Source organism: Doryrhamphus excisus, chromosome 1, assembly GCF_030265055.1.
Source record: "Doryrhamphus excisus isolate RoL2022-K1 chromosome 1, RoL_Dexc_1.0, whole genome shotgun sequence".
NCBI lineage: Eukaryota > Metazoa > Chordata > Actinopteri > Syngnathiformes > Syngnathidae > Doryrhamphus > Doryrhamphus excisus.
This window is the reverse complement of record NC_080466.1, coordinates 14479924-14500128: the sequence shown is the minus strand read 5'-3', so window position 1 is coordinate 14500128 and position 20205 is coordinate 14479924. Positions and strand designations below refer to the sequence as shown.

The window sequence follows — 20205 nt, the reverse complement described above, 5'->3', positions numbered from 1 at the left end:
AATGTTTACAAATAACTGGTGTTTCCGCATTGTTTAGGACAGGCCTTTTCCTTTTTAGACTCAACTCGTGCGCTTATGAAATAATCGGATAAATCATTTCGTTCCAATAAAATGTTTATTAACCAAATGTATTGACCACATAAAATAATTAGTTGACGCACGCTGTATTCTAAGATGCCGGTAAATATGTAACACACACACACATATTCGTCATATATAGATCTAACTACAAAGGCATGCATTGTGACAAACTAACGCCTTTAAAGATATCATTTCCTGTCGTCACACATTTCGGGGTCCGTTTTTCTTTTGCCATCATTTTGCCGCGTTGGTCGTTCGTCTGCAAAGACAAGAGAAACAAATCCAAATATTAAAATGTTGAATCATATCATATCATATTGACATCCAAACTGTGTTCTACGTAACTTTGAGCTGGACTTGAACTCGTCAAGTCCCCCGCGTGATGTGGAGGAAACAGTCTGAGTGCTTGTCACGTGACCACAGCAAGCCATGGCTGCTGTATAAAATCAGTTCGGGTTGCCCTCGTGGGAGGGGGAGGGGGCGGGGCATCCCGCCATTGCCGCCATCATAGTGTCGGTGTGCAGTTTTCATAAAAGCTAAAATGAACTTGGTAGGACTTTTCTACCCACGGAGGGCCGAGGGAGAGAGTCTTAACACAGTTGTGGCTCACCCACAATGCATTGCAGGGGTGCAAGAACAATACATCCACGGGGTGGCGGTAATGAACATCAAATAAGAAGATTCATCGACTTTGACTACTTTTACAATGGCAACAATTTATAAACAAACAAACCTATAACGACAACTACAGTAAAAATGAATAACACGAAATTTAAACAAACAACCCAACTTTTTGAATTACTTAAAACAATTTTTCCAGAAGAGAAAACATAGTGATTATTATTATTATTACTATTTGTAAGAAGCAGTATAGCGCGAGACCTAATGGGTCCATTTCTTCTCCCACATCACTCAGCAAGTGACCTCTGCATGACGTCATCAATAATATCATACCAGGTGCACGGGGGACGTCAACGAGGGCAAATCAAACTCCTATTGGAACGCAGCCTATGGCTCGGCTGTCCCAAAATGCTAGCGTGTCAGGTAAGCTAGCTCATTTCCATAATGGTATTATTTGCCAATGAACATTTTAACAAATATAAAGATTTAAAAGAAAACAGCACTTGTTTTTGGAATTTTGCCCATCCTCCACAATGGAGTTTTTCTCTTTTCTGTGCTTTGTAAAGATATAAAAACAGATAACCAAGCTACAGTGAAATTGTTGTTGTTGTTGTTGTTATTATTATCATGTTATGCCCAAGAATTACGTTCCTGGCGTAGTGACACCTCGCCACACCACAACAGCTAGCTGCTAATGCTACATATTCTTACATATACATCTTACGTAAGAACAGTGTGTTAGATTTGTTAGTTTTTCCACCCTGATGATGAAGGTTGTGTGTATGCATTCAACATGTATTTGACGAGGACATTTGTGATCATGCTCATCACCATCAGACAGGGTATCCGTAGTTCCTGTCACAGCGCGGGTAGCAATGAGGGTTGAGCCAGTGCTCCATGTTGGTCTCCTGTGCCCTCTGGTCCAGAGCCTGCATGTGGATCATGTGCTCCTGCGGATCCAAAGATGACAAATAAAACTCATTCATTATCACAAGACAGCAGATGAATGAGAAGGATTTGAACTAGAGGTATTGGGGAGAGTCAAAGTGAAGCAATTCCCAAAGTAGATCCTCACCCTCATTGGCTCATCAGGATGGCCCGCCTTCCTCGGCCTTTCCTGCCTCTTGCTACGGAGGAGCTGCTTAGCAAAGCTCTCCTTGATGATGGGGTTGGCATCTAAGGGGGAGAGATGCGGAACAACACATCACAGTTTTACCTCTTGAACCGGGGGACGTCAACAAAGTGTGGCTATTTTTTTCTCTAATCAGCCCGTGGCACAAGGAAACCGAAAAAAACTGCAAAAATGTGAAAATCTGCACTAATTTTGCAAGAATAAATTCAAACGATTAAGAGTTACAAAAGAGAAAGTTTTCAAAATTTGTCAAAATATTATGGGAATAATAGTTAAGAAGAACATTTACAAAGAAGTTTAAAAAAACAGCAGTAAAAATGTGGGGAAAATATCAAAAAGTGAAGTTGATACTACGGTGCCTTATGTCATTAATCCGTTTGAAAAGGTTCGACTCAAACCAAAACGGACTCTAACCAAGGCAAATTTTCCCATAGAAAATGATGTAAATTCAATAAATCCATTCCAGACTCCCAAAAATGTTTGCACAAAACACATTTTATTTACAATAATTCTAGTTTTATCATTTTAAATTGATGCAAAAATTGACAAATGAGTTCACAACTGAACATTTAACTTCACTTTGACCTACTTTGTTGCAAAAAAAAACCCCAGAACCATCAATCAAGATTTTAATTCCCAGATTTGGAGGGAATTTTGTGGTATCAAAGTAGTTCAAAGGAGAAAAAGCGGAGTTGATGGAGTACTCTTGCTAGTACACGGTCTCACAGAAAGTCATATTTTTTTCAAAAGTCATTACAAAGATGCGTATTTTCCTCATTTGGGTGTTAAAAAAATACTTGAACATTGCAAAGGGAGCCACAACAAAGAGGCTGAAGAGCCACATGCGGCTCTGGAGCCGCGGGTTGCTGACCCCTGCCCTAGGGACACTAAACAAGCGGGCAAATGCAAGGCAAGGCAAAGTTTGAATGTTTACTGAAAAATTGCACTAACCGGGGCGGATGTTAACCGAGGTACCAATGTATTATGTATTATTATGCATATTTTTACAAAATACCAAAGTGTCAAAGCTGCATCCTTTCATTTTCCATATCTGTGCCCTAAACCCAACCTAAACTTGGTAGTCATATCAGTTTTTATTTTCATAATCTGGAACTTGGCTCAATTCTTGTTTGTTGCCTAATCCAGATGGTGTTCCTCTCACTGGAACCCGTGTTCCCGTGGGGATGGGGGGCAAGGGGGGTTGGGGGGGTGGACTGTTTGCTGAAAAGTAACAACGTGTCCATTCTTCCTCCTCACTCCCCAGTGAGCCAGGCCATGCAGCAACATCTGGCAACGTGGCAAAACACCAAGTACCTGTGAAAACTGCTATTTGCTTTTCAGCAAAGTCAGGAAAAACTATTTGCTGCTCTTTGCTCTTGGACTACGTATAGAATAGACATGGACTTTACTGCAAATGTACAATTAATACAATATACAAATATATATTAGTCTTCAATCAGTCCAGCGTGCAAATATCCTTTTCAGTGTATAAACGACATGTTGGTCCCTACCTGTGGTGATGGTCAGAAGGACCACACACACCAGAAACACCAGCAGCGTCTTCATCTTCACCAACGTCTTCCAACTCTGGGATCTTTACTGGAGTCCTGGAGGGGTGAAGGGAGAACATCGCCTCCTCTTCCTCCTCCTCCTCCTCTGCTGTGCCTCCTCCAAAATAATACAATCATAGCTCATATTAGTGTCATATAAATACAGCGCTATGCGTTATTACAAGCTTTTTACATATTTATATTACTTGCATATTTTTTATGCATATTTTGCATCACTTTTGCATTTCCTCGAAAAGTGGGGTTTGTTAGTCTGCTTTATTTTCGTTCCCTTCGTACCACTGCACACGGCCAATTGTTGTGTGAGTGTTTACATGCACTGTAGAATAAATATGAGAAAAAATGTCTCAAAACCGGCATAAAATGCATGTGTTTGAAATTGGTGATTTTTGACAAAAAACGTAAGGGGTTAATATGTCGTTTTTTTCCGTTTTTTTCAACTTGCTGCTAATGCACTTTTCTGGTAAAAAAAAAAAAAAACACGGGAAACCTCACACACACTCAACAGGGGCCTGAGAAGCACCCAAAACCAGCATAAAATGCATGTGTTTGAAATTGGTGATTTTTCACAAAAAACGTAAGGGGTTAGTATGTCGTTTTTTTCATTTTTTTTCAACTTGCTGCTAATGCACTAACCCCTAACCCCACACACACGCATCAGGGGCCTGTGAAGCACCCAAAAATGGCATAAAATGCATGTGTTTGAATTTGGTGATTTTGACAAAAAACATAAGGGGTTAGTATGTCGTTTTTTTCAGTTTTTTTCAACTTGCTGCTAATGCACTTTTCTGGTCAAAAAAACACGGGAAACCTCACACACACACATTAGGGGCCTGAGAAGCACCCAAAACCAGCATAAAATGCATGTGTTTGAAATTGGTGATTTTTGACAAAAAACGTAAGGGGTTAGTATGTCGTTTTTTTCCATTTTTTTCAACTTGCTGTCAATGCACTAACCCAGAGGTGGGCAAACTACGGCCCGGGGGCCACATGCGGCCAGCCAAGTGTTTGAATACGGCCCAAAGTATTTCATTGAAACTTAACATACAACCTGGCATCATGGTACAACCTTGGTACACCATGGTACAAGTACATATAGCTGATTGCACTACATTTTTACAGATACAATAATTCCAGGTAGACTGTTACGTGTAGAATATATAGTATGCCCCCCCCCCCCGTCAATTTTGTTAAGTCAATGCGGCCCGCTAGTCAAAAAGTTTGCTCACCCCTGCACTAACCCCTAACCCTAACCTTAACCTTAATGCTAACACTAGCCCCAACCCTAACCCCAACGCTAACCCTAAACCCAACCCCAATCTTAACCCAACCCTATAACCCCAACCCTAACCCTGATAACCTTATATATTTTCATTTGAACGCTGTGGAGAACATAAATGTAATTTGTTGTTGTGTATTGCCATCTAGTGGTCACTTTAACTTATTACAACAACAACAATCTTCCATTAAAATGAGAGTAGAGTCGACTCAGGATGGCCCTAAACATGCTCCTAACATTGGACACTTTTACTAAATCTCACCCCATGACACTTGACACATGGTACAGCTTATCTACTTGAAACCTCCCCTAACTTGGCCGCAAGCTTTCAACGCTACCAAGCCCGTACCTGACCCGAACCCTCTAACCCTAACACTAACCCGAAAAACCCTAACACTAACCCTATAACCCTAGTGGTTCAGGTACTTCCTACCAGACCTGATACGTAGAAGTCATCTTTGTTGACAATTTAGCAACACGGTAGCTATATTTAGCAAGTCGGGGTGCACATTAAAAATGAAAGACAGAAAGTGTTTCTTGCATCATGCATTTATTCTGTCATAAATACGTACAAGCGGCCAACAAAAGTAAAGCATCCGACCATGACCAAGACCATGACCAAGACCAAGACCAAGACCAAGACCAAGACCAAGATCAAGACCAAGACCAAGACCAAGACCAAGACCAAGACCAAGACCAAGACCATGACCAAGACCATGACCAAGACCAAGACCAAGACCAAGACCAAGACCAAGACCTAGACCAAGACCATGACCATGACCATGACCATGACCATGACCATGACCATGACCATGACCATGACCATGACCATGACCATGACCATGACCAAGACCAAGACCAAGACCAAGACCAAGACCAAGACCAAGACCAAGACCAAGACCAAGACCAAGACCATGACCATGACCATGACCATGCAGGTCCGAAAGCTGCCTAAACCCCCCCATAATGCAACCCAACCCCTGACCAGCAACAGATCCATAAGCCTGGCAACCTCACCTTATTTGGGCGTGTCCATAATGGCTTCCAACCTTACTAGCATGACTGGAAAAATCCCACCTGAGATGTTTTCCACACGGCCCACTGGAGGGGGGGGATCATGAGGCTTCAGTGGACCAATGGAGCTTCAGGGTTCAGGGTTCAGGGTGTTAGACGGTCCCTTCAGGGTCCCATGAGGACTCGGGACAGACCTGATGATGAACAAACACACAGCCCTTCTTGGATAGTGGTGCTGGTTTTATTTTTCATCATACGCTTGAGCATATCACAATAAAATATTAAATCACATGAATATTTCATAGTGGAGCACTACAGCATTCAGGAAGCTGCTAAGAAAATCCTGCTATCTCTCTTGCCTGTCAATCATCTTTCCAGCCAATAGAACGCATGTGATTGGTCAGCCAGTGCGAGGCGTGCGCGTGTGAGAGTGAAGTTACGTCAGCAAGTGCGTTTGTGAAGACACCGAGGGACAAAGGATGTAAGTTGAGGCGGCGGTTGCCATGGTAACAACACATAGCCGGGACACAAAGCCCGCCCTCTTCGCCGTGGCGGTCCCTAGAAGGCCGGCGCCACCGGTCTGTGTTGTTGCGTGAGCTTCTGGGGGTCCAGGGTTTCGGTGAAGGGCGGGGCCTGGTAGGGCTTGGTGGTCACGATGGTGGCGCCGTTGGCGATGGGGTAGGGCGTGGCACGGGCGTGGCCAGGGGCGGGGTCCAGGTGTTGCCATGTAAACAGGTTGGCGTGGGAGCCCGACAGAAAGCGACGGAGTGCGCTCAGAGTCAGAACCGCCTGTTGGTTGGCACGGCACATTAGCGTGTTAGCATTAGCTCGTTAGCATACTGATGAGTACTACTGGTACTAAAGATACGCACCCACGTGAGAATGGAGAAGAAGCAGAAAGCGATGGTCGCCCGGGCGGCGTCGGAGCCTTGCGACAGCGGCAGCTCATCGGGAGACGTCGCCTGCCACTGATTGGCCAGGAAGCAGAAGCCGACGAACCACAGGAAGCTGGCTAGGCCTGAGGGGGCGGGACCAAAATGAGATATCCAAACTCCTTTGATGCTCGTCAATAAATACGATTTGAAGCTAACGTCTTGCATACAAAATTCAAAAACAAATTGAGGGCTATTAGGCTTGCGGAACACATCACAGCATATCATAGCAACCCTCCACTTGTGATTAGCATAGGCAAATTAGAAAATGCTGTCACCTTGAAAATTTTCAAACCATTATCAACATTATTCGATAATCCTAATCAATCTTGCCCAAAAATGTTTTTAATATATTCAACGCTCTTTGATTGAGTTAAAATCCGTAGAGTAAAGGCGATGTTATCAACTGCCGTTTTTGACGAGCAAAAGCTAATCTAGTAGCACGCATCATAGTCGGGATAATCTCGACCCGAAAAAACGTCACGATTTTTGACAGAATAAGCATTTTTTGATCGAGTTAGAAACCGTTAAGAACGGGCGATGATATCAACCGCCATTTTGTTAGCTCGCTGTTAGCACGTACCTTGTTTTGGACGATAATGTGAGTTGAAGTAATAATCCCGATCCATCTTCTTGCCGAAGAATTGTCAGAGTTTTGCTAGTGTTCCATTTTTTTAAGTGTTCTTTGATCAGGTTGGAAAGGGCCGATGATGTCAACCGCCATTTTGTTAGCTCACTGTTAGCACGTACCTTGGTTTGGACGATAATGTGAGTTCGATCTTCTTGCTGAAGAAGTCTAGGATTTTTGGTAGTGTTTTTTATTTTTGAAGTGTTCTTTGATCAGGTTAGAAAGGAGCGATGATATCGACCGCCATTTTGTTAGCTCACTGTTAGCATGTACCTTGTTTTGGACGATAATGTGAGTTGAAGTAATAATCCCGATCGATCTTCTTCCCGAAGAAGTCTAGGATTTTTGCTAGTGTTCCATTTTTGAAGTGTTCTTTGATCAGGTTAGAACGGGGTTATGATATCAACCGCCATTTTGTTAACTCACTGTTAGCACACACCATGTTTTAGACGATAATGTGAGTTGAAGAATTTTTGCTAGTGTTTTTTTATTTTTGAAGTGTTCTTTGATCAGGTTAGAAAGTGGCGATATATATATATATATATATATATATATATATATATATATATATATATATATATATATAAACTAGCGTTTTGTCGTAGAATAAAGAGCCAACATTACTGTTAGCATGCACGTTATTTCGGACTATAGCGTGAGTTGAAATGATAATCTTCCTGCCAAAGAAGTCTGAGATATTCGATAGAATAAACGTTGAGGGTGATGATACCGTATCAACCGCCGTTTTGTGGTAGAATAACACAAAGAGTGAATGCTAAACTGTTAGCACGCTTGTTATTTCGGATGGTAGCGTGAGTTAAGCGCTAATCTTGATTGATCTTTTGATTTTTGACAGAATAAGCGTCCTTCGGTGAGAAAGAACAATGATATCAACCGACTTTATGTTCTTGAATTCATACTTAAGCGTCTCGAAACCTTTACCGATTTTTAGCAATTACTGTCAAGTTATTCTGATGTTTATTATTATGTTTATTTTGTACCCGAGAAGACGAGGTCGAGCAGAACGGCGCGTCGTCGGTCCCTCAGGCTGCTCAAGGAGGGAAAGTAAGCGTCCAGGATGAGGAAGAAGATGCTGCCCAGAAAACAGGCCACGCCCACGGTGATGCCGTAGTTGCAGGCGTCGGCGTTGTTGTTAAAGACGCAGAGCAAGCGCTCGCTGCCAATGTTGATGTAGCCCTCGTTGACGATGCAGCTGAACACCACGATGGAGAACACCTGCGGGAGGAAAAGAAGTCAGAAGTTGTCTGACTTTAGTGGGCGGGGCTTATGAAAGTACACGATAACAAACGCACTCACTACATACCTCCATTTAAAAACATTAATATTATTCCTCTTTAATACTACTATTAAGATGAATTATTATCAAAAGTCCAGTTTTTAAAAGAATAAGCATTCTTTGATAGATGATATCGACTTCCGTTTTGTCACATAATAACATGAAGTGCAAACTCTTAACTGTTAGCATGCTATTTCGAATGATAGCAAAAAAATTGAAGTGATAATCCCTATCCAAAAAAGTCCAAGATTTTTGATAGACTAAGCATCCTTTGATCGATGATATCGACTGCCGTTTTGTCACAGAATAACATGAAGTGCAAACTCTTAACTGTTAGCATGCTAATTCGGATGATAGCACAAATTGAATTGATAATCCCAATCCGTTTTGTCACAGGATAACAAAAAGTGCAAAGCTTAGATGTTAGCTTGCACGATATTTCGGATGATGGTGCAAGTTAAATATTCTTATTAATATTTAATTTTACAGACAGTGATTGATATTTTAGATTAACTGAATATCTAATAAATGGTATAATCATTATGAAGAAATGAGCAAAAAATTAACTGTAATATAATAATAATAATAATAATAATAATAATATACTATAATATGATAATAACAATATTATTGTCACATATAATATATAATATATATCATATAATATTAATAATATACTATAATATCATAATACCAATATTATTATTATTATTATTTTCACTTTTTCAACATAAGTACTGAAATAAATGATTTTTTTTTTAAATGTATCAGTACAAATGACAATAGTGGGGTCTTTCATTCAACTGGAACTGCCACTGAATAATGAAGTAATTCACGCTTTTCCAATTAGAATTCCCGTTGCTCCCCGTCCGTGAACGCCACATCTGGAGACAAAAGAGGCTTTCAGCGCTAAAAAATAAGCGTGTTTGCTAATCGATAGTTCCGAGACGCCCCTTAAATGGCAGTGAAATGCTCCTTTCAATGTCCGTGTCACGCAGCATCGTGACATCGTACGGAGACAAAGACAGGATCCACGCATGATGCAGGCCTCCTCCGCGGAACAAGAGCAACATTGCAGATGCTCACCCACGACAGCAGCCTCAAGATGGTCCGAGGATGCGTGAAGAAAGCGACCGGGTCGAAGGCGATGTTCCCGGCTTTGGCGGCTCCGTAGGCGGCCGCTGGCTCCATCGCAGCCCTCCCCTCCCCACTTTAGCGCTGCTGGCGTCGTCCTTTGACCGCGGAGAGAAGCAGACGAGGCGGCCACAGAGCAGCTGGATGCAGCCTCCTCTTCATCCTCCTCATACTCCTCCTGCGGGATCGCTGTGACGTCACTCCGAAACACTTTTGGCTTCGGTTGGTTTGGATTCATATCCATTTGTCTAATAATTACAACACTTGTTGATATCATGGGTGCAGCCAAAATATTGTTAAGAGAACATAAAATTAAATAAATATAATTCAATAAATATAATTAATATAATTTAATAAATATAATTAAATAACGTTTTTTTCGTTTTGATGATGTGACGTGTGAAGTGTGACAAGAAATGCAAAAAAACACTTTTTCAAGATTTTCTTCTGATATAATAATAAAATAAATAAATAAATATAATTAATAAAATTTTATAAATATAATTAAATAAAGTTATTTCATTTCAAGTCAAATTACCATAATAATAATTAAATTTAGTTGTGTTGTCATTGATGAATATTTACATTTGTTTGATGATGTGACGTGTGAAGTGTGACAAAAAATGTGAAAAAACACTTTTTCAAGATTTTCTTCTGATATAATATTAAATAATAACAATTAAATAAATATAATTAAATAAAGTTTTTTCATTTCAAGTCAAATTACCATAATAATAATTTTATTTAGTTGTGGTCATTGTCAAGTGTGACAAAAAAATATGCATATTTCAATTCAAGATTTTCTTCTGATATATAATAAATAATTATTAATCATAATGAATGGCATAATAATAATGAATAAAAAATAATTTAAAAATAATAATAATTAAATAATAATAAAAATAAAATACAAAGTATTTAAAACTCACTGTTTTGATGTTTATTGTTTTTTTTTTACATAAATCTATAAAGTTTAAAGCTCATCTTTGGTCGCGTTGGATTTCTTCTTCTCCTCTTCGGCTTTCAAGGCCTCCCTGTACTTCTTTCTGTCGTCATCCTCCTTTTTTTAAAAAAGGTTTATTTTTAGCCATAAGGTTTTCTGTCATCGCGTCTCTCCTCTTCTTACCCTTATTCTGTCTTTTTTGGCTTTCTCCATCTCTCTGTAGACGAAATCAAGCAAGTCCTTCAGCTTCCTCTCGCCCGTGTAAATCAGCGCCTGTTGGGAAAATCACGTGACTTTGGCCTGAGATGATCCCGGTCGTGAAAGTAGCAGGGACCGACGCGTCATACTCGCTCAGCGTGAAGCGCCGGGAAGAGCCAGAACGACGGGTAGGCCCTCTGCACCGACATGTTGATGTCATTGGCCGAGGCATCCATGCGAGCGACGACCACATCGTCACGCTCCTCCAAGGCCCGGGCAAGCTCCTCCCACAGCGGGAAGACGCCACGGGACTCTGGACTGTAAGGAACGTCTGAAATACACTCAACATCAATTTCATCAGGCTTCGCTACGCATCTTAATCCGCACATGTCTACGTCACAAAACGCCATATTGTGGCACATATAAATCTGTAAAGACCAGGACCCAATCATTAAAAACAGAAATCACAATTGCTCAATGTTACTCATCTTACAAAAAAAACATACAACTCATCATACAGCAGCTTAACACCTCAAATGTATACCTGAGAATTTTTTTATGGAAAATTACAATTCCTTTTAAAATTCATTCACACATTCATTGGAGGACAAGAGCCATAGAAAATAAATGGATGCCTAAATAAAATGCTGCCTATGTTCACCAGAGGGAGGCTGACGTGATTGCAGCAATGATGAACCAATGAATGCATTGCTCGGGCACAATGCATTATGGGAAAACTTTTTAAAAGAGTTGTTTTCCATTATGGCGGCATGGCGGTCAAGTGGTTAGCGCACAGACCTCACAGCAAGGAGACCAGGGTTCAATTCCACCCTCGGCCATCTCTGTGTGGAGTTTGCATGTTCTTGCATGTTGCATACTCCGGTTTCCTCCCACATTCCAAAAACATGCTAGGTTAATTAGCCACTCCAAATTGTCCATAGGTATGAATGTGAGTGTGAATGGTTGTTTGTCTATATGTGCCCTGTGATTGGCTGGCCACCAGTCCAGGGAGGACCCCGCCTCTCGCCCGAAAACAGCTGGGATAGGCTCCAGCTCGTGAGGAAAAGCAGTAGAAAATGAATGAATGAATGAATGTTTTCCCTATTTTGAACTCATATTGGTACGTTTGTGTACGTGTAAGGTATTTGCTAATACTGGACTCAGAGTCTCAGAGCTGTGTCCAAGTACTTTTGTCCGTGTAGTATAATATAACCATGAATACTTTTCTGTACTTACAAAACAAGACAAAAACCGTCTTGTTGGGATGGAAGGCCACTTCTTCAAAAGTACTTCCTACCAGCTCCTTCACTGGACGTTTGTCCCATCCGTCTGGTATCGGCTCGCTCTGCATCTTTGGCTGTCACACACACACACACATTCACATACACGCACACACACATGCACATACACACACACGCACACACACACACCAGAACATTAGTTCCCATGACATGTACTTCCACATGAAGTTACCATACCTTGGCTTTGCCTTCCAAGTAGGACTGGCAGAAGGTCTTGATGGTGTCCGCATCCAGCGTGTCAGAGGGCAGGTGGTAGGTCACATGGTCGGTCAGGTTGACCAATCGCACCAGAGGGGCCTCGAAGTCTCGGACGCGGAAGTACTCCATCAGGCGGCCGTTACGCGGCTCAAAGACGTTCACCAGGACAAACAAAATCTGAGCACCAGAAAAAAGGAATGTCGATGTGTGTGCGTGCGTGTGCGTGCATGTATGTGTGTGTATGTGCATGTGCACGTCGCCCTACCTTCATCCTGAAGGCCTCTGCGGCATGATGGAATTCTGAGTAAAGTTCTTGGAAATCCGCCGAGCTTTTGTTGACAAAAAGGAGGGCGTGGTTCAAAACGGGTGACGACAAAAGCCGAGGCGCCGTCTGCATCGAAACATTTTATAATAAAAATATGACCTAAAATATCAAATACCCATTCAATGCAATACCATGGAAGTAAATATATACAATAAATATCCATACAAATATAATCAATGGTTATTCATTGTGTCAAAAGTGTGCTTCCCCCAGGTGGATGTGTGTTGAAGTGCACCCTTCATCCTTACCTTTCCCGAATATTCCGTAACTGGATCCATCTGGTAGACGGTGACAAACGTGATGAGGTCCTCAGCGGGGGTCTGAGGGGTCATCTGGAAGACCTGGACCAGCTCCGACCGTTTAAAAAGCAGCACGGCATCATACGTGACGCCATATTTGCTGATGACATCACTGTTTTGCGTCACTTCAAAGCTAACGTCTGGGAGGTTCACTGCAGCCGCGTAAAACACCTGGACACACTCACTGGTCAGGTCCTGCACATACACACACACACACAACACACACACACAGTGTTACACAACTGTCACGGCGAGCCAATAGCAGGTAAAGAAAAAGTTTTTACCGTAAAGAATCCGATCACTCGAGGCTCCTCGAAGCTCACCGATTGGCTCAGATCGGCGATGACGAGGTCGGCAGCAGACCCCGCCCTCCTTTTCAACCACGTCACAATAGAGGCGGAGCTCTGCGGAACTTTTTATTATCACAGATTGATTATGAAAAAAAATATATAAAAATATCAACTTACATGGCACTCGGTTCCAAGGCTAGCATAGCATAAATAAATAAAGCAAGTCTTGACAACAGATGGATTCATAACTTGACTCACCAGGGCAGGGAACGGCGTTGTGTTTATCCCCAAAAAGGTAAAGTCTGATGTTCGGGGCCGATGTTGCGTTAAGTTCTTTTGCCAGCTCCTTATCTTTCGTCACGTCCACCGAGGCCAGTTTGACCTCCGACCCCTGAAGATCTGCCGCAGCTTTTTGAAACACTTCAGACAAACGGTGCGTGTCTCCGGACAGTGGAGCGTCTGCACAGTCGGGAACACGAGACAAGACGAAATACGTTTTGTCGAGTCTTCAGCAAACCCGACAAACTTTACGTGTTTTTGTTGACATCAAAGACTACGTATGTCGCTAAATCGGCCTGGGAACACCTTGGGATCTGCTTTGAGACCGGAGATCTGGGAAAAAGACGGGAGGCTCTCCCTTAGAGATACGGTGAGAAACATAGTAAGGGACCAGATGAGGTTGTTCGGGAATCTGGTCTGGATTCCTCATGTTCCTCAAGACTTATAAAGAAGAGGAACTCGGTTTGGACGCCGGACCGTGGTTGGATAGCTAAATATTCTCTCCAGTGCTGGCATTGCAATGGCTAGCCTGGTGGCTCCTGCCCTGCTAAAAGGGCCAGATGCTAATATTACGCGCTAACGTATCGAGACGGAACCGATTTCCATCAATGATAATTCGACCCCGAGCTTTCCATCGAGACCACCCCCGACACTGTACGACTTCCGGTTCCCGAGATACGGACCTTTATTGCCAATTGCGCCCCCTTCCGGTGCTCACAGGAAGTTGGAAGTGGTCCCAAACGAAAGCCCGTGCCCACTAATGGGGTGGGGGGGCGATTGGCCTCGGGAAAAATGACGTACCGTTCTCGAGTTATTTGGTTTTGGTACGAGTTACCAAAACCTCCTTCTTGACTATACCTAACCCTAATCCCTAACCCTACCACTATGTCGCCATCTGGTGGTCAATTAAATGTACTGCAGGCGAATACCACCACCTGCTGGTCATTCCTATGTACTGCAACTCCGACCATGCAATGTCAATGGAGGACGTGTTTTTCGCCTATTACTCCACAACGGAAGCTCGTATCGAGACGGAACCGACTTTCGTCAGGAATAATTCGACCCCGAGCTTCCCATCGAGACCACCCCCGACACTGTACGACTTCCGGTTCCCGAGATACGGACGTTTATTGCCAGTTGCGCCCCCTTCCGGTGCTCACAGGAAGTAGGAAGTGGTCCCAAACGAAAGCCCGTGCCCAAAATGCAGAAACTTACAGAAATGCACCAAAAGCTGTTTGTATTTCTTCAGCGCTGTGTTGAAATTCGCCTTCTCCAACCGTAAAACTCCATCCTCCTCTGGCAGGGATTTAGCCTCCCGGTCCTCGTGGCCGCTAGCCACAAACACGCACAAACAGAAGGCCGTCAAGACCCCCAGCAGCGACAGTCTCGCCATGTCGGTTCAGCCTCGAACAAAGCGGACGTAGAAAGGAGTGTGTAGAAGTAAACGGCGAGATGGGAGTGGCTGATGAGGTGTGTAACAAAGCGTGAATGTCTTTGTTATCACACGACTTGTAGCTTATTAACTTTGCTATCTCAATGCAGCGGCGGTGTTGTCGTTGGATGTTGGTCATATCAACGACATGGCTAATAACAACCAATGCACTTTGGCTAATGCCTAATGCGCCTGCACGGGGTAAAAGTGGAGATCCAAAAGCAGGAAGACTTTGCTAACCTGTTTTTGTACCGTTTTTGCCTTCATTTGCAGAAATGTCTTATTTTGAAATTTGGGACACTATAACCAATCTGTATTTCTGACTTCCTGTTCATTTATTAGCCACTTAAACCAGAAGCAATTTGATATTATGCTAGTTGGATAACGCTAGCTCAACAATGTAGCTTCATCAACAGACTTTATTCGTGTTGAAATCACAAACAACCGATGAGTAAAAGCATATAAATTATATTTATATATTGTATTGATGTAGATATTACATATGTCGGTACAAAAAAAGAAGTTTATTAGCCACCTAAACCAGAAGCAATTTGATATTATGCTAGTTGTATAATGCTAGCTCAACAATGTAGCTTCATCAACAGACATTTAACGTTAAACGACACAATTCACCAACATTTGCATTCATTTCTGTTCAAATTATTACATTTGCCATCAGCAAAAAGGTCCATAAAACACATTCACAGGGGTGACATAGTCCATTGCATGTCTAAATGCAAAGTGTTCGATTCCACAAGCTGCTGCAGGGGATCTGTAATGGGACGGGCGCCACTTTAGCGATAGTGTGTGTGCAGATGCGCGTTGCAGAGCGGACAGTAGTGATCGTAAAGCCAAAGGCTGGGAATCAGGAATGGAATCAGACAAAACCCACAAAATAACCTGAAACAAAGACAACAAATCAAAACGTTTAGACGGCAAAGCACTTGGCTTGGCAGATGCTGAAAAAATGGCCGCCACCTTACCCGCAGAAAGCGATGATTATGCATAAGATGTAGGCCAGTGACGAGGGACTCCGTCTGATTTTGGTGGTGACCACGTGCTGACATCGGGAACAGCGTACACGACCGGGCGTATCCAGCAGCCCCGTGACGGCGATGACTTGGACTTGCTGCGGTTGGGACACCACCACCGTTTGGCTCACGTTGACGTGAGGTCTTGTATTCACTGGAATCCGCACAGACGCAAAATGGCAACCATGGACATGCGAGGACATCGGGGAAAAAACTTGTAAAACCACTATCATGCTAACGTTAGCATATTAGCATTGCTAGCATGCTAACATTAGCAAACTAACATTTTTACTTTTATGTTCAATGCTAGACACTTATAAAAACTTACCACTATCATGCTAACGTTAGCATGTTAGCATTGCTAGCATGCTAACATTAGCAAAGTAACATTTTTACTTTTATTTTTATTTTCATAGCTAGACATTTATAAAAACTTACCACTGTCATGCTAACGTTAGCATATTAGCATTGCTAGCATGCTAACATTAGCAAAGTAACATTTTTACTTTTATGTTCAATGCTAGACACTTAAAAACTTACCACAACATGCTAATGTTAGCATGTTAGCATTGCTAGCATGCTAACATTAGCAAAGTAATATTTTTACTTTTATTTTTAGTTTCACAGCTAGACACTTATAAAAACTTACCACTGTCTTGCTAACGTCAGCAAGTTAGCATTGCTAGCATGCTAACATTAGCGAAGTAACATTTTCACTTTTATTTCATTTTCATCGCTAGACACTTATAAAAACGTACCACTATCATGCTAACGTTAGCATGTTAACATTGCTAGCATGCTAACATTAGCAAAGTAACATTTTTACGTTCATTTTTATTTTCATAGCTAGACACATAAAAACTTACCACTATCATGCTAGGAGTTAGCATGCTAACATTAGTATGTTAATGTCGCCCCTCCACAAATGACATTATGGACTGAGTGGGGTTACGTACCGAAAGTCGGTTGATGGACGATGACATTGGAGGTCGGCGAGGTGGGCAAACTCAAGACAGGAAAAGGATCAGGCTGCACAATGAGCGCTAAACGGGACAGACGCACGTCATGAGGACTCGCCAGGACATCAATGGTAAAGACCATCTGCAAAGTTGCTCTCTTACTGGTCGCTTCATAGGAGGGCGGGGCCACTGAGGGCGGCGCGGCATGAACAGAGCGGCTGGCAGGAACGATGATCGTGGAGGCACTCAAAGTCGGCTGGGTTGTGGCCTCGTCATACGAAGGAGGGTCCATTAGCGGGACATCCAGTCGGACAGGAAGCTGCTAAGGCGGAGAAGGTTTTTAGTTCCGGTTTAAAAACACATGAACTCCACCCTTTCTCGAATGAATATAATGTCATTAACATTTTTGTGCTTTTTACTTTTATTTTTATTTTCATAGCTAGACACATAAAAACTTACCACTATCATGCTAACGTTAGCATGTTAGCATTGCTAGCATTGCATTTGCATCCACAGCATTGTATTGCATTTTTAGACACTTATAAAAACTTACCACTTTCATGCTAACGTTAGCATGTTAGCATTGCTAGCATGCTAACATTAGCAAAGTAAAATTTTTACTTTTATTTTTTTCACAGCTAGACACTTATGAAAACTTACCATTATCATGTTAACGTTAGCATGTTAGCATTGCTAGCATGCTAACATTAGCAAAGTAACATTTTTACTTTTATTTTATTTTCATAGCTAGACACTTGTAAAAACTTACCACTATCATGCTAACGCTAACATGTTAGCATTGCTAGTATGCGAACATTAGCAAAGTTACATTTTTACTTTTATTTTTATTTTCAATGCCAGACACTTCAAAACTTACCACTATTATGCTAACGTTAGCATGTTAGCATTGCTAGCACACTAACATTAGCAAAGTAACAATTTCACTTTTATTTTTATTTTCATAGCTGGAATACGAAGGAGGGTCCGTTAGCGGGACATCCAGTCGGACAGGAAGCTGCTAAGGCAAAGAAGGTTTTTAGTTTCGGTTTAAAAACACATGAACTCCACCCTTTCTTGAATGAATGTCTTGTAATTAACATTTTTTCATTAGCAGCTTCCTTGATTCAGGTAATTGGGACAAAAAAACAACTGGGATGAGAGTCAGCACCTCCGAGTCTTGGGTAGTGACTCAAAGAACAAAATGGCGGTTACAAGCGGGGAAGATCCAGGACAGTTTGGAGACCACTATGTCTCTCAACCGGCCTGGGAACGCATCGGGATCTGCCGGGAGGAGCTGGACAAAGTAGCAGGTTAATGGGAATTCCGGACTTCTCTGTTTAGACTGCTGACCTTGTGACCCGATCTCATACGAGCAGAAGAAGATGAACGGATGGAAGTACGTGACGATTCCGATAAATGCCTGATGGGCCGATCAACTAGATTGGATTTTCACCAATTGGGAAAATGAAACCTGAATATGATTTGCCTAATAATGGTGGACGCTACATACTAAGTCGTTGTTGATATGTTTTCAACTAACTCTATCTAACTCTATCTACCAAAGAAGATCATGAAAAGATCATGCTAGCTTACGGAAGAAGACCGGTGTGTAGCTAAAGCATATAAAGATATGACACTAATATTGGAATTATTTCTAATCCTATCCAATAGAAGAACAAATCCAGACATTCCGAGCTCTCAACGCAAAAGTGGTGGACATTCCTATGGACTTCCAAAAATGTGATACAGAAAAGTCTTACCTTGGACAAAGGAGGAGGCCGAGTGACTGGTAAAGGAAGCAGTTGGTTGTCGGCAATAGCCAACCGTGACGTCACGTCCCAGCCTGTCGGACCTGTTCTCTCACCTCTGGAATTTGGCACCATTGTTTTTCCCACAGGCCACACACACACTTATAAGCATCTATGGTGTTCGTCATCCAAAAGCAACATTCTTGTTTTTGTTTTGGTTCTCCCACACAACCGTAGACTATAAGGTTGGGAAACATCTAAATAGATCTAAGGCAGGTGTGGCACTGACCAATCAGGATTTTACTGGTTAGTTGTTTTTGTTTTTTACTGGTTATAGGATGTGTTCCATCGCTCATTGTGGTTAAAATATGCGAAAAATATAAGAAACTATTAAAGCGAGACGGCACCACGAAAAAGATGGTTTAGTCAGGTAGTTTCTCAGCGAAGATGGGAAGGTTGGCAAGTATGGGTTTGATGGCGCTATCTGCAAGTATGTAAGAAAGTATAATAAACGTAGGCACTTAAGGTATTTAACAGCACATGGATGTTACAAATAAATTCATATATTAGCTTTGTTAGCACTTGGTAATACCAAAACCAAACTTATATTTATTGTTTTGTTTTTTTTACCAATCACTTATGCAGATATACAATTGGATCTATACTCTCAAATGGTAATACCAATGGTATTTTGGTATTGCTCCAGCCATCACTGGCCATGAAGTACTTGTACTTCTTAATGACACATTACTCTAATTAGTTCATGACTAAAGACTCCATCGGCTCATTTTAAAAGAACTTTATGGAAGAAAATGTGGAAAGTGGTTCTTCTCAATTATTGTCTGTCATGCCCGCCCCCTGGCCCCCCAGGTTGAAATACTAGAGAAACTTTTAATATTTATTCATTCATCTGTACTGTACAAGCGTGCCCTTTCTGATGTTAGCAAACAGCATGATTTTAGTTTTATTTAGGTTCAAAGACAATCTATTATCATCACATTTTTTTAGTTTTCGTCTGTACTCCCTCCGGAACAAAAAGCAGTGGTATCATCCGCAAATAATATCAGCTTTAAGTATTTTGTGACTTTGGAGATATCATTGATGTACAAGTTGAACAGTTTTGGTCCCATTATTGACCCCTGGGGAACTCCGCACGTAATATATGAACTAGTAATATATAATATAAAGTAGAGTTATTGGGGGCATACTGTGGCATTCAACCCTTTACCGGGCAAGACCGAAGGACTCGGACTCGGTGATGATTCTCATCCCAGCCGCTGCACACTCGGGTGGATGTGAACCGATCCAGTGAGAGCTGAAGATCATGGTCCGACAAAGCCAGCTGGATCACATCACCTGCAAAAACCCACAGAGACCCAATCCTCCAGCCATTAAACCGGATCCCCTCAACAAGTTCTGTCCGTCAACAGAATCAGGGACAAAGGGCAGCCCTGGCAGAGTCCAACCCGAACTGGGGAGTCGGACTTATTGCTGGCAAAGTGGTCCAAAGTCTGAT

General features: G+C 42.0%; 4 protein-coding genes across 4 annotated transcripts; all 4 read right to left on the bottom strand.

The window, feature by feature from the left end:
- Positions 1–22: 22 nt before the first annotated feature.
- Positions 23–3484, bottom strand: c1h17orf67 (chromosome 1 C17orf67 homolog). Its single transcript, XM_058082092.1, has 4 exons — positions 3346–3484; positions 1778–1878; positions 1534–1652; positions 23–340 (listed from the first exon to the last, which is right to left on the bottom strand). Exons 1-3 carry the CDS (start codon positions 3398–3400, stop codon positions 1536–1538), a joined length of 273 nt encoding a protein of 90 aa, XP_057938075.1. The 5' UTR covers positions 3401–3484; the 3' UTR covers positions 23–340; positions 1534–1535.
- Positions 3485–5922: 2438 nt separating this feature from the next.
- On the bottom strand, positions 5923–9863 carry LOC131130045 (synaptogyrin-3-like). The gene is made up of 4 exons (XM_058074115.1): positions 9639–9863; positions 8257–8491; positions 6568–6713; positions 5923–6484 (listed from the first exon to the last, which is right to left on the bottom strand). The coding sequence occupies exons 1-4, from the start codon at positions 9741–9743 to the stop codon at positions 6254–6256; spliced, it is 717 nt and encodes a 238-aa protein (XP_057930098.1). The 5' UTR covers positions 9744–9863; the 3' UTR covers positions 5923–6253.
- Positions 9864–10643: 780 nt separating this feature from the next.
- Positions 10644–14912, bottom strand: zgc:136472 (uncharacterized protein LOC678514 homolog). Its single transcript, XM_058090260.1, has 10 exons — positions 14735–14912; positions 13499–13699; positions 13235–13362; positions 12900–13145; positions 12592–12717; positions 12306–12503; positions 12064–12184; positions 10977–11158; positions 10813–10902; positions 10644–10746 (listed from the first exon to the last, which is right to left on the bottom strand). Exons 1-10 carry the CDS (start codon positions 14910–14912, stop codon positions 10660–10662), a joined length of 1557 nt encoding a protein of 518 aa, XP_057946243.1. The 3' UTR covers positions 10644–10659.
- A 353-nt stretch (positions 14913–15265) lies between these two features.
- Positions 15266–18723, bottom strand: si:dkeyp-75b4.8 (lipopolysaccharide-induced tumor necrosis factor-alpha factor homolog). The gene is made up of 5 exons (XM_058079203.1): positions 18702–18723; positions 17104–17260; positions 16939–17025; positions 15935–16136; positions 15266–15851 (listed from the first exon to the last, which is right to left on the bottom strand). The coding sequence occupies exons 2-5, from the start codon at positions 17231–17233 to the stop codon at positions 15746–15748; spliced, it is 525 nt and encodes a 174-aa protein (XP_057935186.1). The 5' UTR covers positions 17234–17260; positions 18702–18723; the 3' UTR covers positions 15266–15745.
- Between the last annotated feature and the right edge of the window lie 1482 nt (positions 18724–20205).

What these genes read in the sequence shown, in the direction of transcription:
- LOC131130045 (XM_058074115.1), bottom strand. Translation starts at nt 9,743, where the DNA reads ATGGAGCCAGCGGCCGCCTACGGAGCCGCCAAAGCCGGGAACATCGCC. An exon ending in TCTTGAGGCTGCTGTCGTGG is followed by an intron (nt 8,492 to 9,638) that starts GTGAGCATCTGC and finishes TTCCTCCCGCAG; the next exon opens with GTGTTCTCCATCGTGGTGTT. An exon ending in TCTTCTCCATTCTCACGTGG is followed by an intron (nt 6,485 to 6,567) that starts GTGCGTATCTTT and finishes GCCAACCAACAG; the next exon opens with GCGGTTCTGACTCTGAGCGC.
- si:dkeyp-75b4.8 (XM_058079203.1), bottom strand. Translation starts at nt 17,233, where the DNA reads ATGGACCCTCCTTCGTATGACGAGGCCACAACCCAGCCGACTTTGAGT. An exon ending in GCCCTCCTATGAAGCGACCA is followed by an intron (nt 17,026 to 17,103) that starts GTAAGAGAGCAA and finishes TGTCCCGTTTAG; the next exon opens with CGCTCATTGTGCAGCCTGAT. An exon ending in ATAATCATCGCTTTCTGCGG is followed by an intron (nt 15,852 to 15,934) that starts GTAAGGTGGCGG and finishes TCTTTGTTTCAG; the next exon opens with GTTATTTTGTGGGTTTTGTC.
- zgc:136472 (XM_058090260.1), bottom strand. Translation starts at nt 14,912, where the DNA reads ATGGCGAGACTGTCGCTGCTGGGGGTCTTGACGGCCTTCTGTTTGTGC. An exon ending in ACAGCTTTTGGTGCATTTCT is followed by an intron (nt 13,700 to 14,734) that starts GTAAGTTTCTGC and finishes CCGACTGTGCAG; the next exon opens with ACGCTCCACTGTCCGGAGAC. An exon ending in TTACGGAATATTCGGGAAAG is followed by an intron (nt 12,718 to 12,899) that starts GTAAGGATGAAG and finishes GTTTCGATGCAG; the next exon opens with ACGGCGCCTCGGCTTTTGTC.
- c1h17orf67 (XM_058082092.1), bottom strand. Translation starts at nt 3,400, where the DNA reads ATGAAGACGCTGCTGGTGTTTCTGGTGTGTGTGGTCCTTCTGACCATC. An exon ending in CCTTCTGACCATCACCACAG is followed by an intron (nt 1,879 to 3,345) that starts GTAGGGACCAAC and finishes TCTCCCCCTTAG; the next exon opens with ATGCCAACCCCATCATCAAG. An exon ending in ATCCTGATGAGCCAATGAGG is followed by an intron (nt 1,653 to 1,777) that starts GTGAGGATCTAC and finishes TTGGATCCGCAG; the next exon opens with GAGCACATGATCCACATGCA.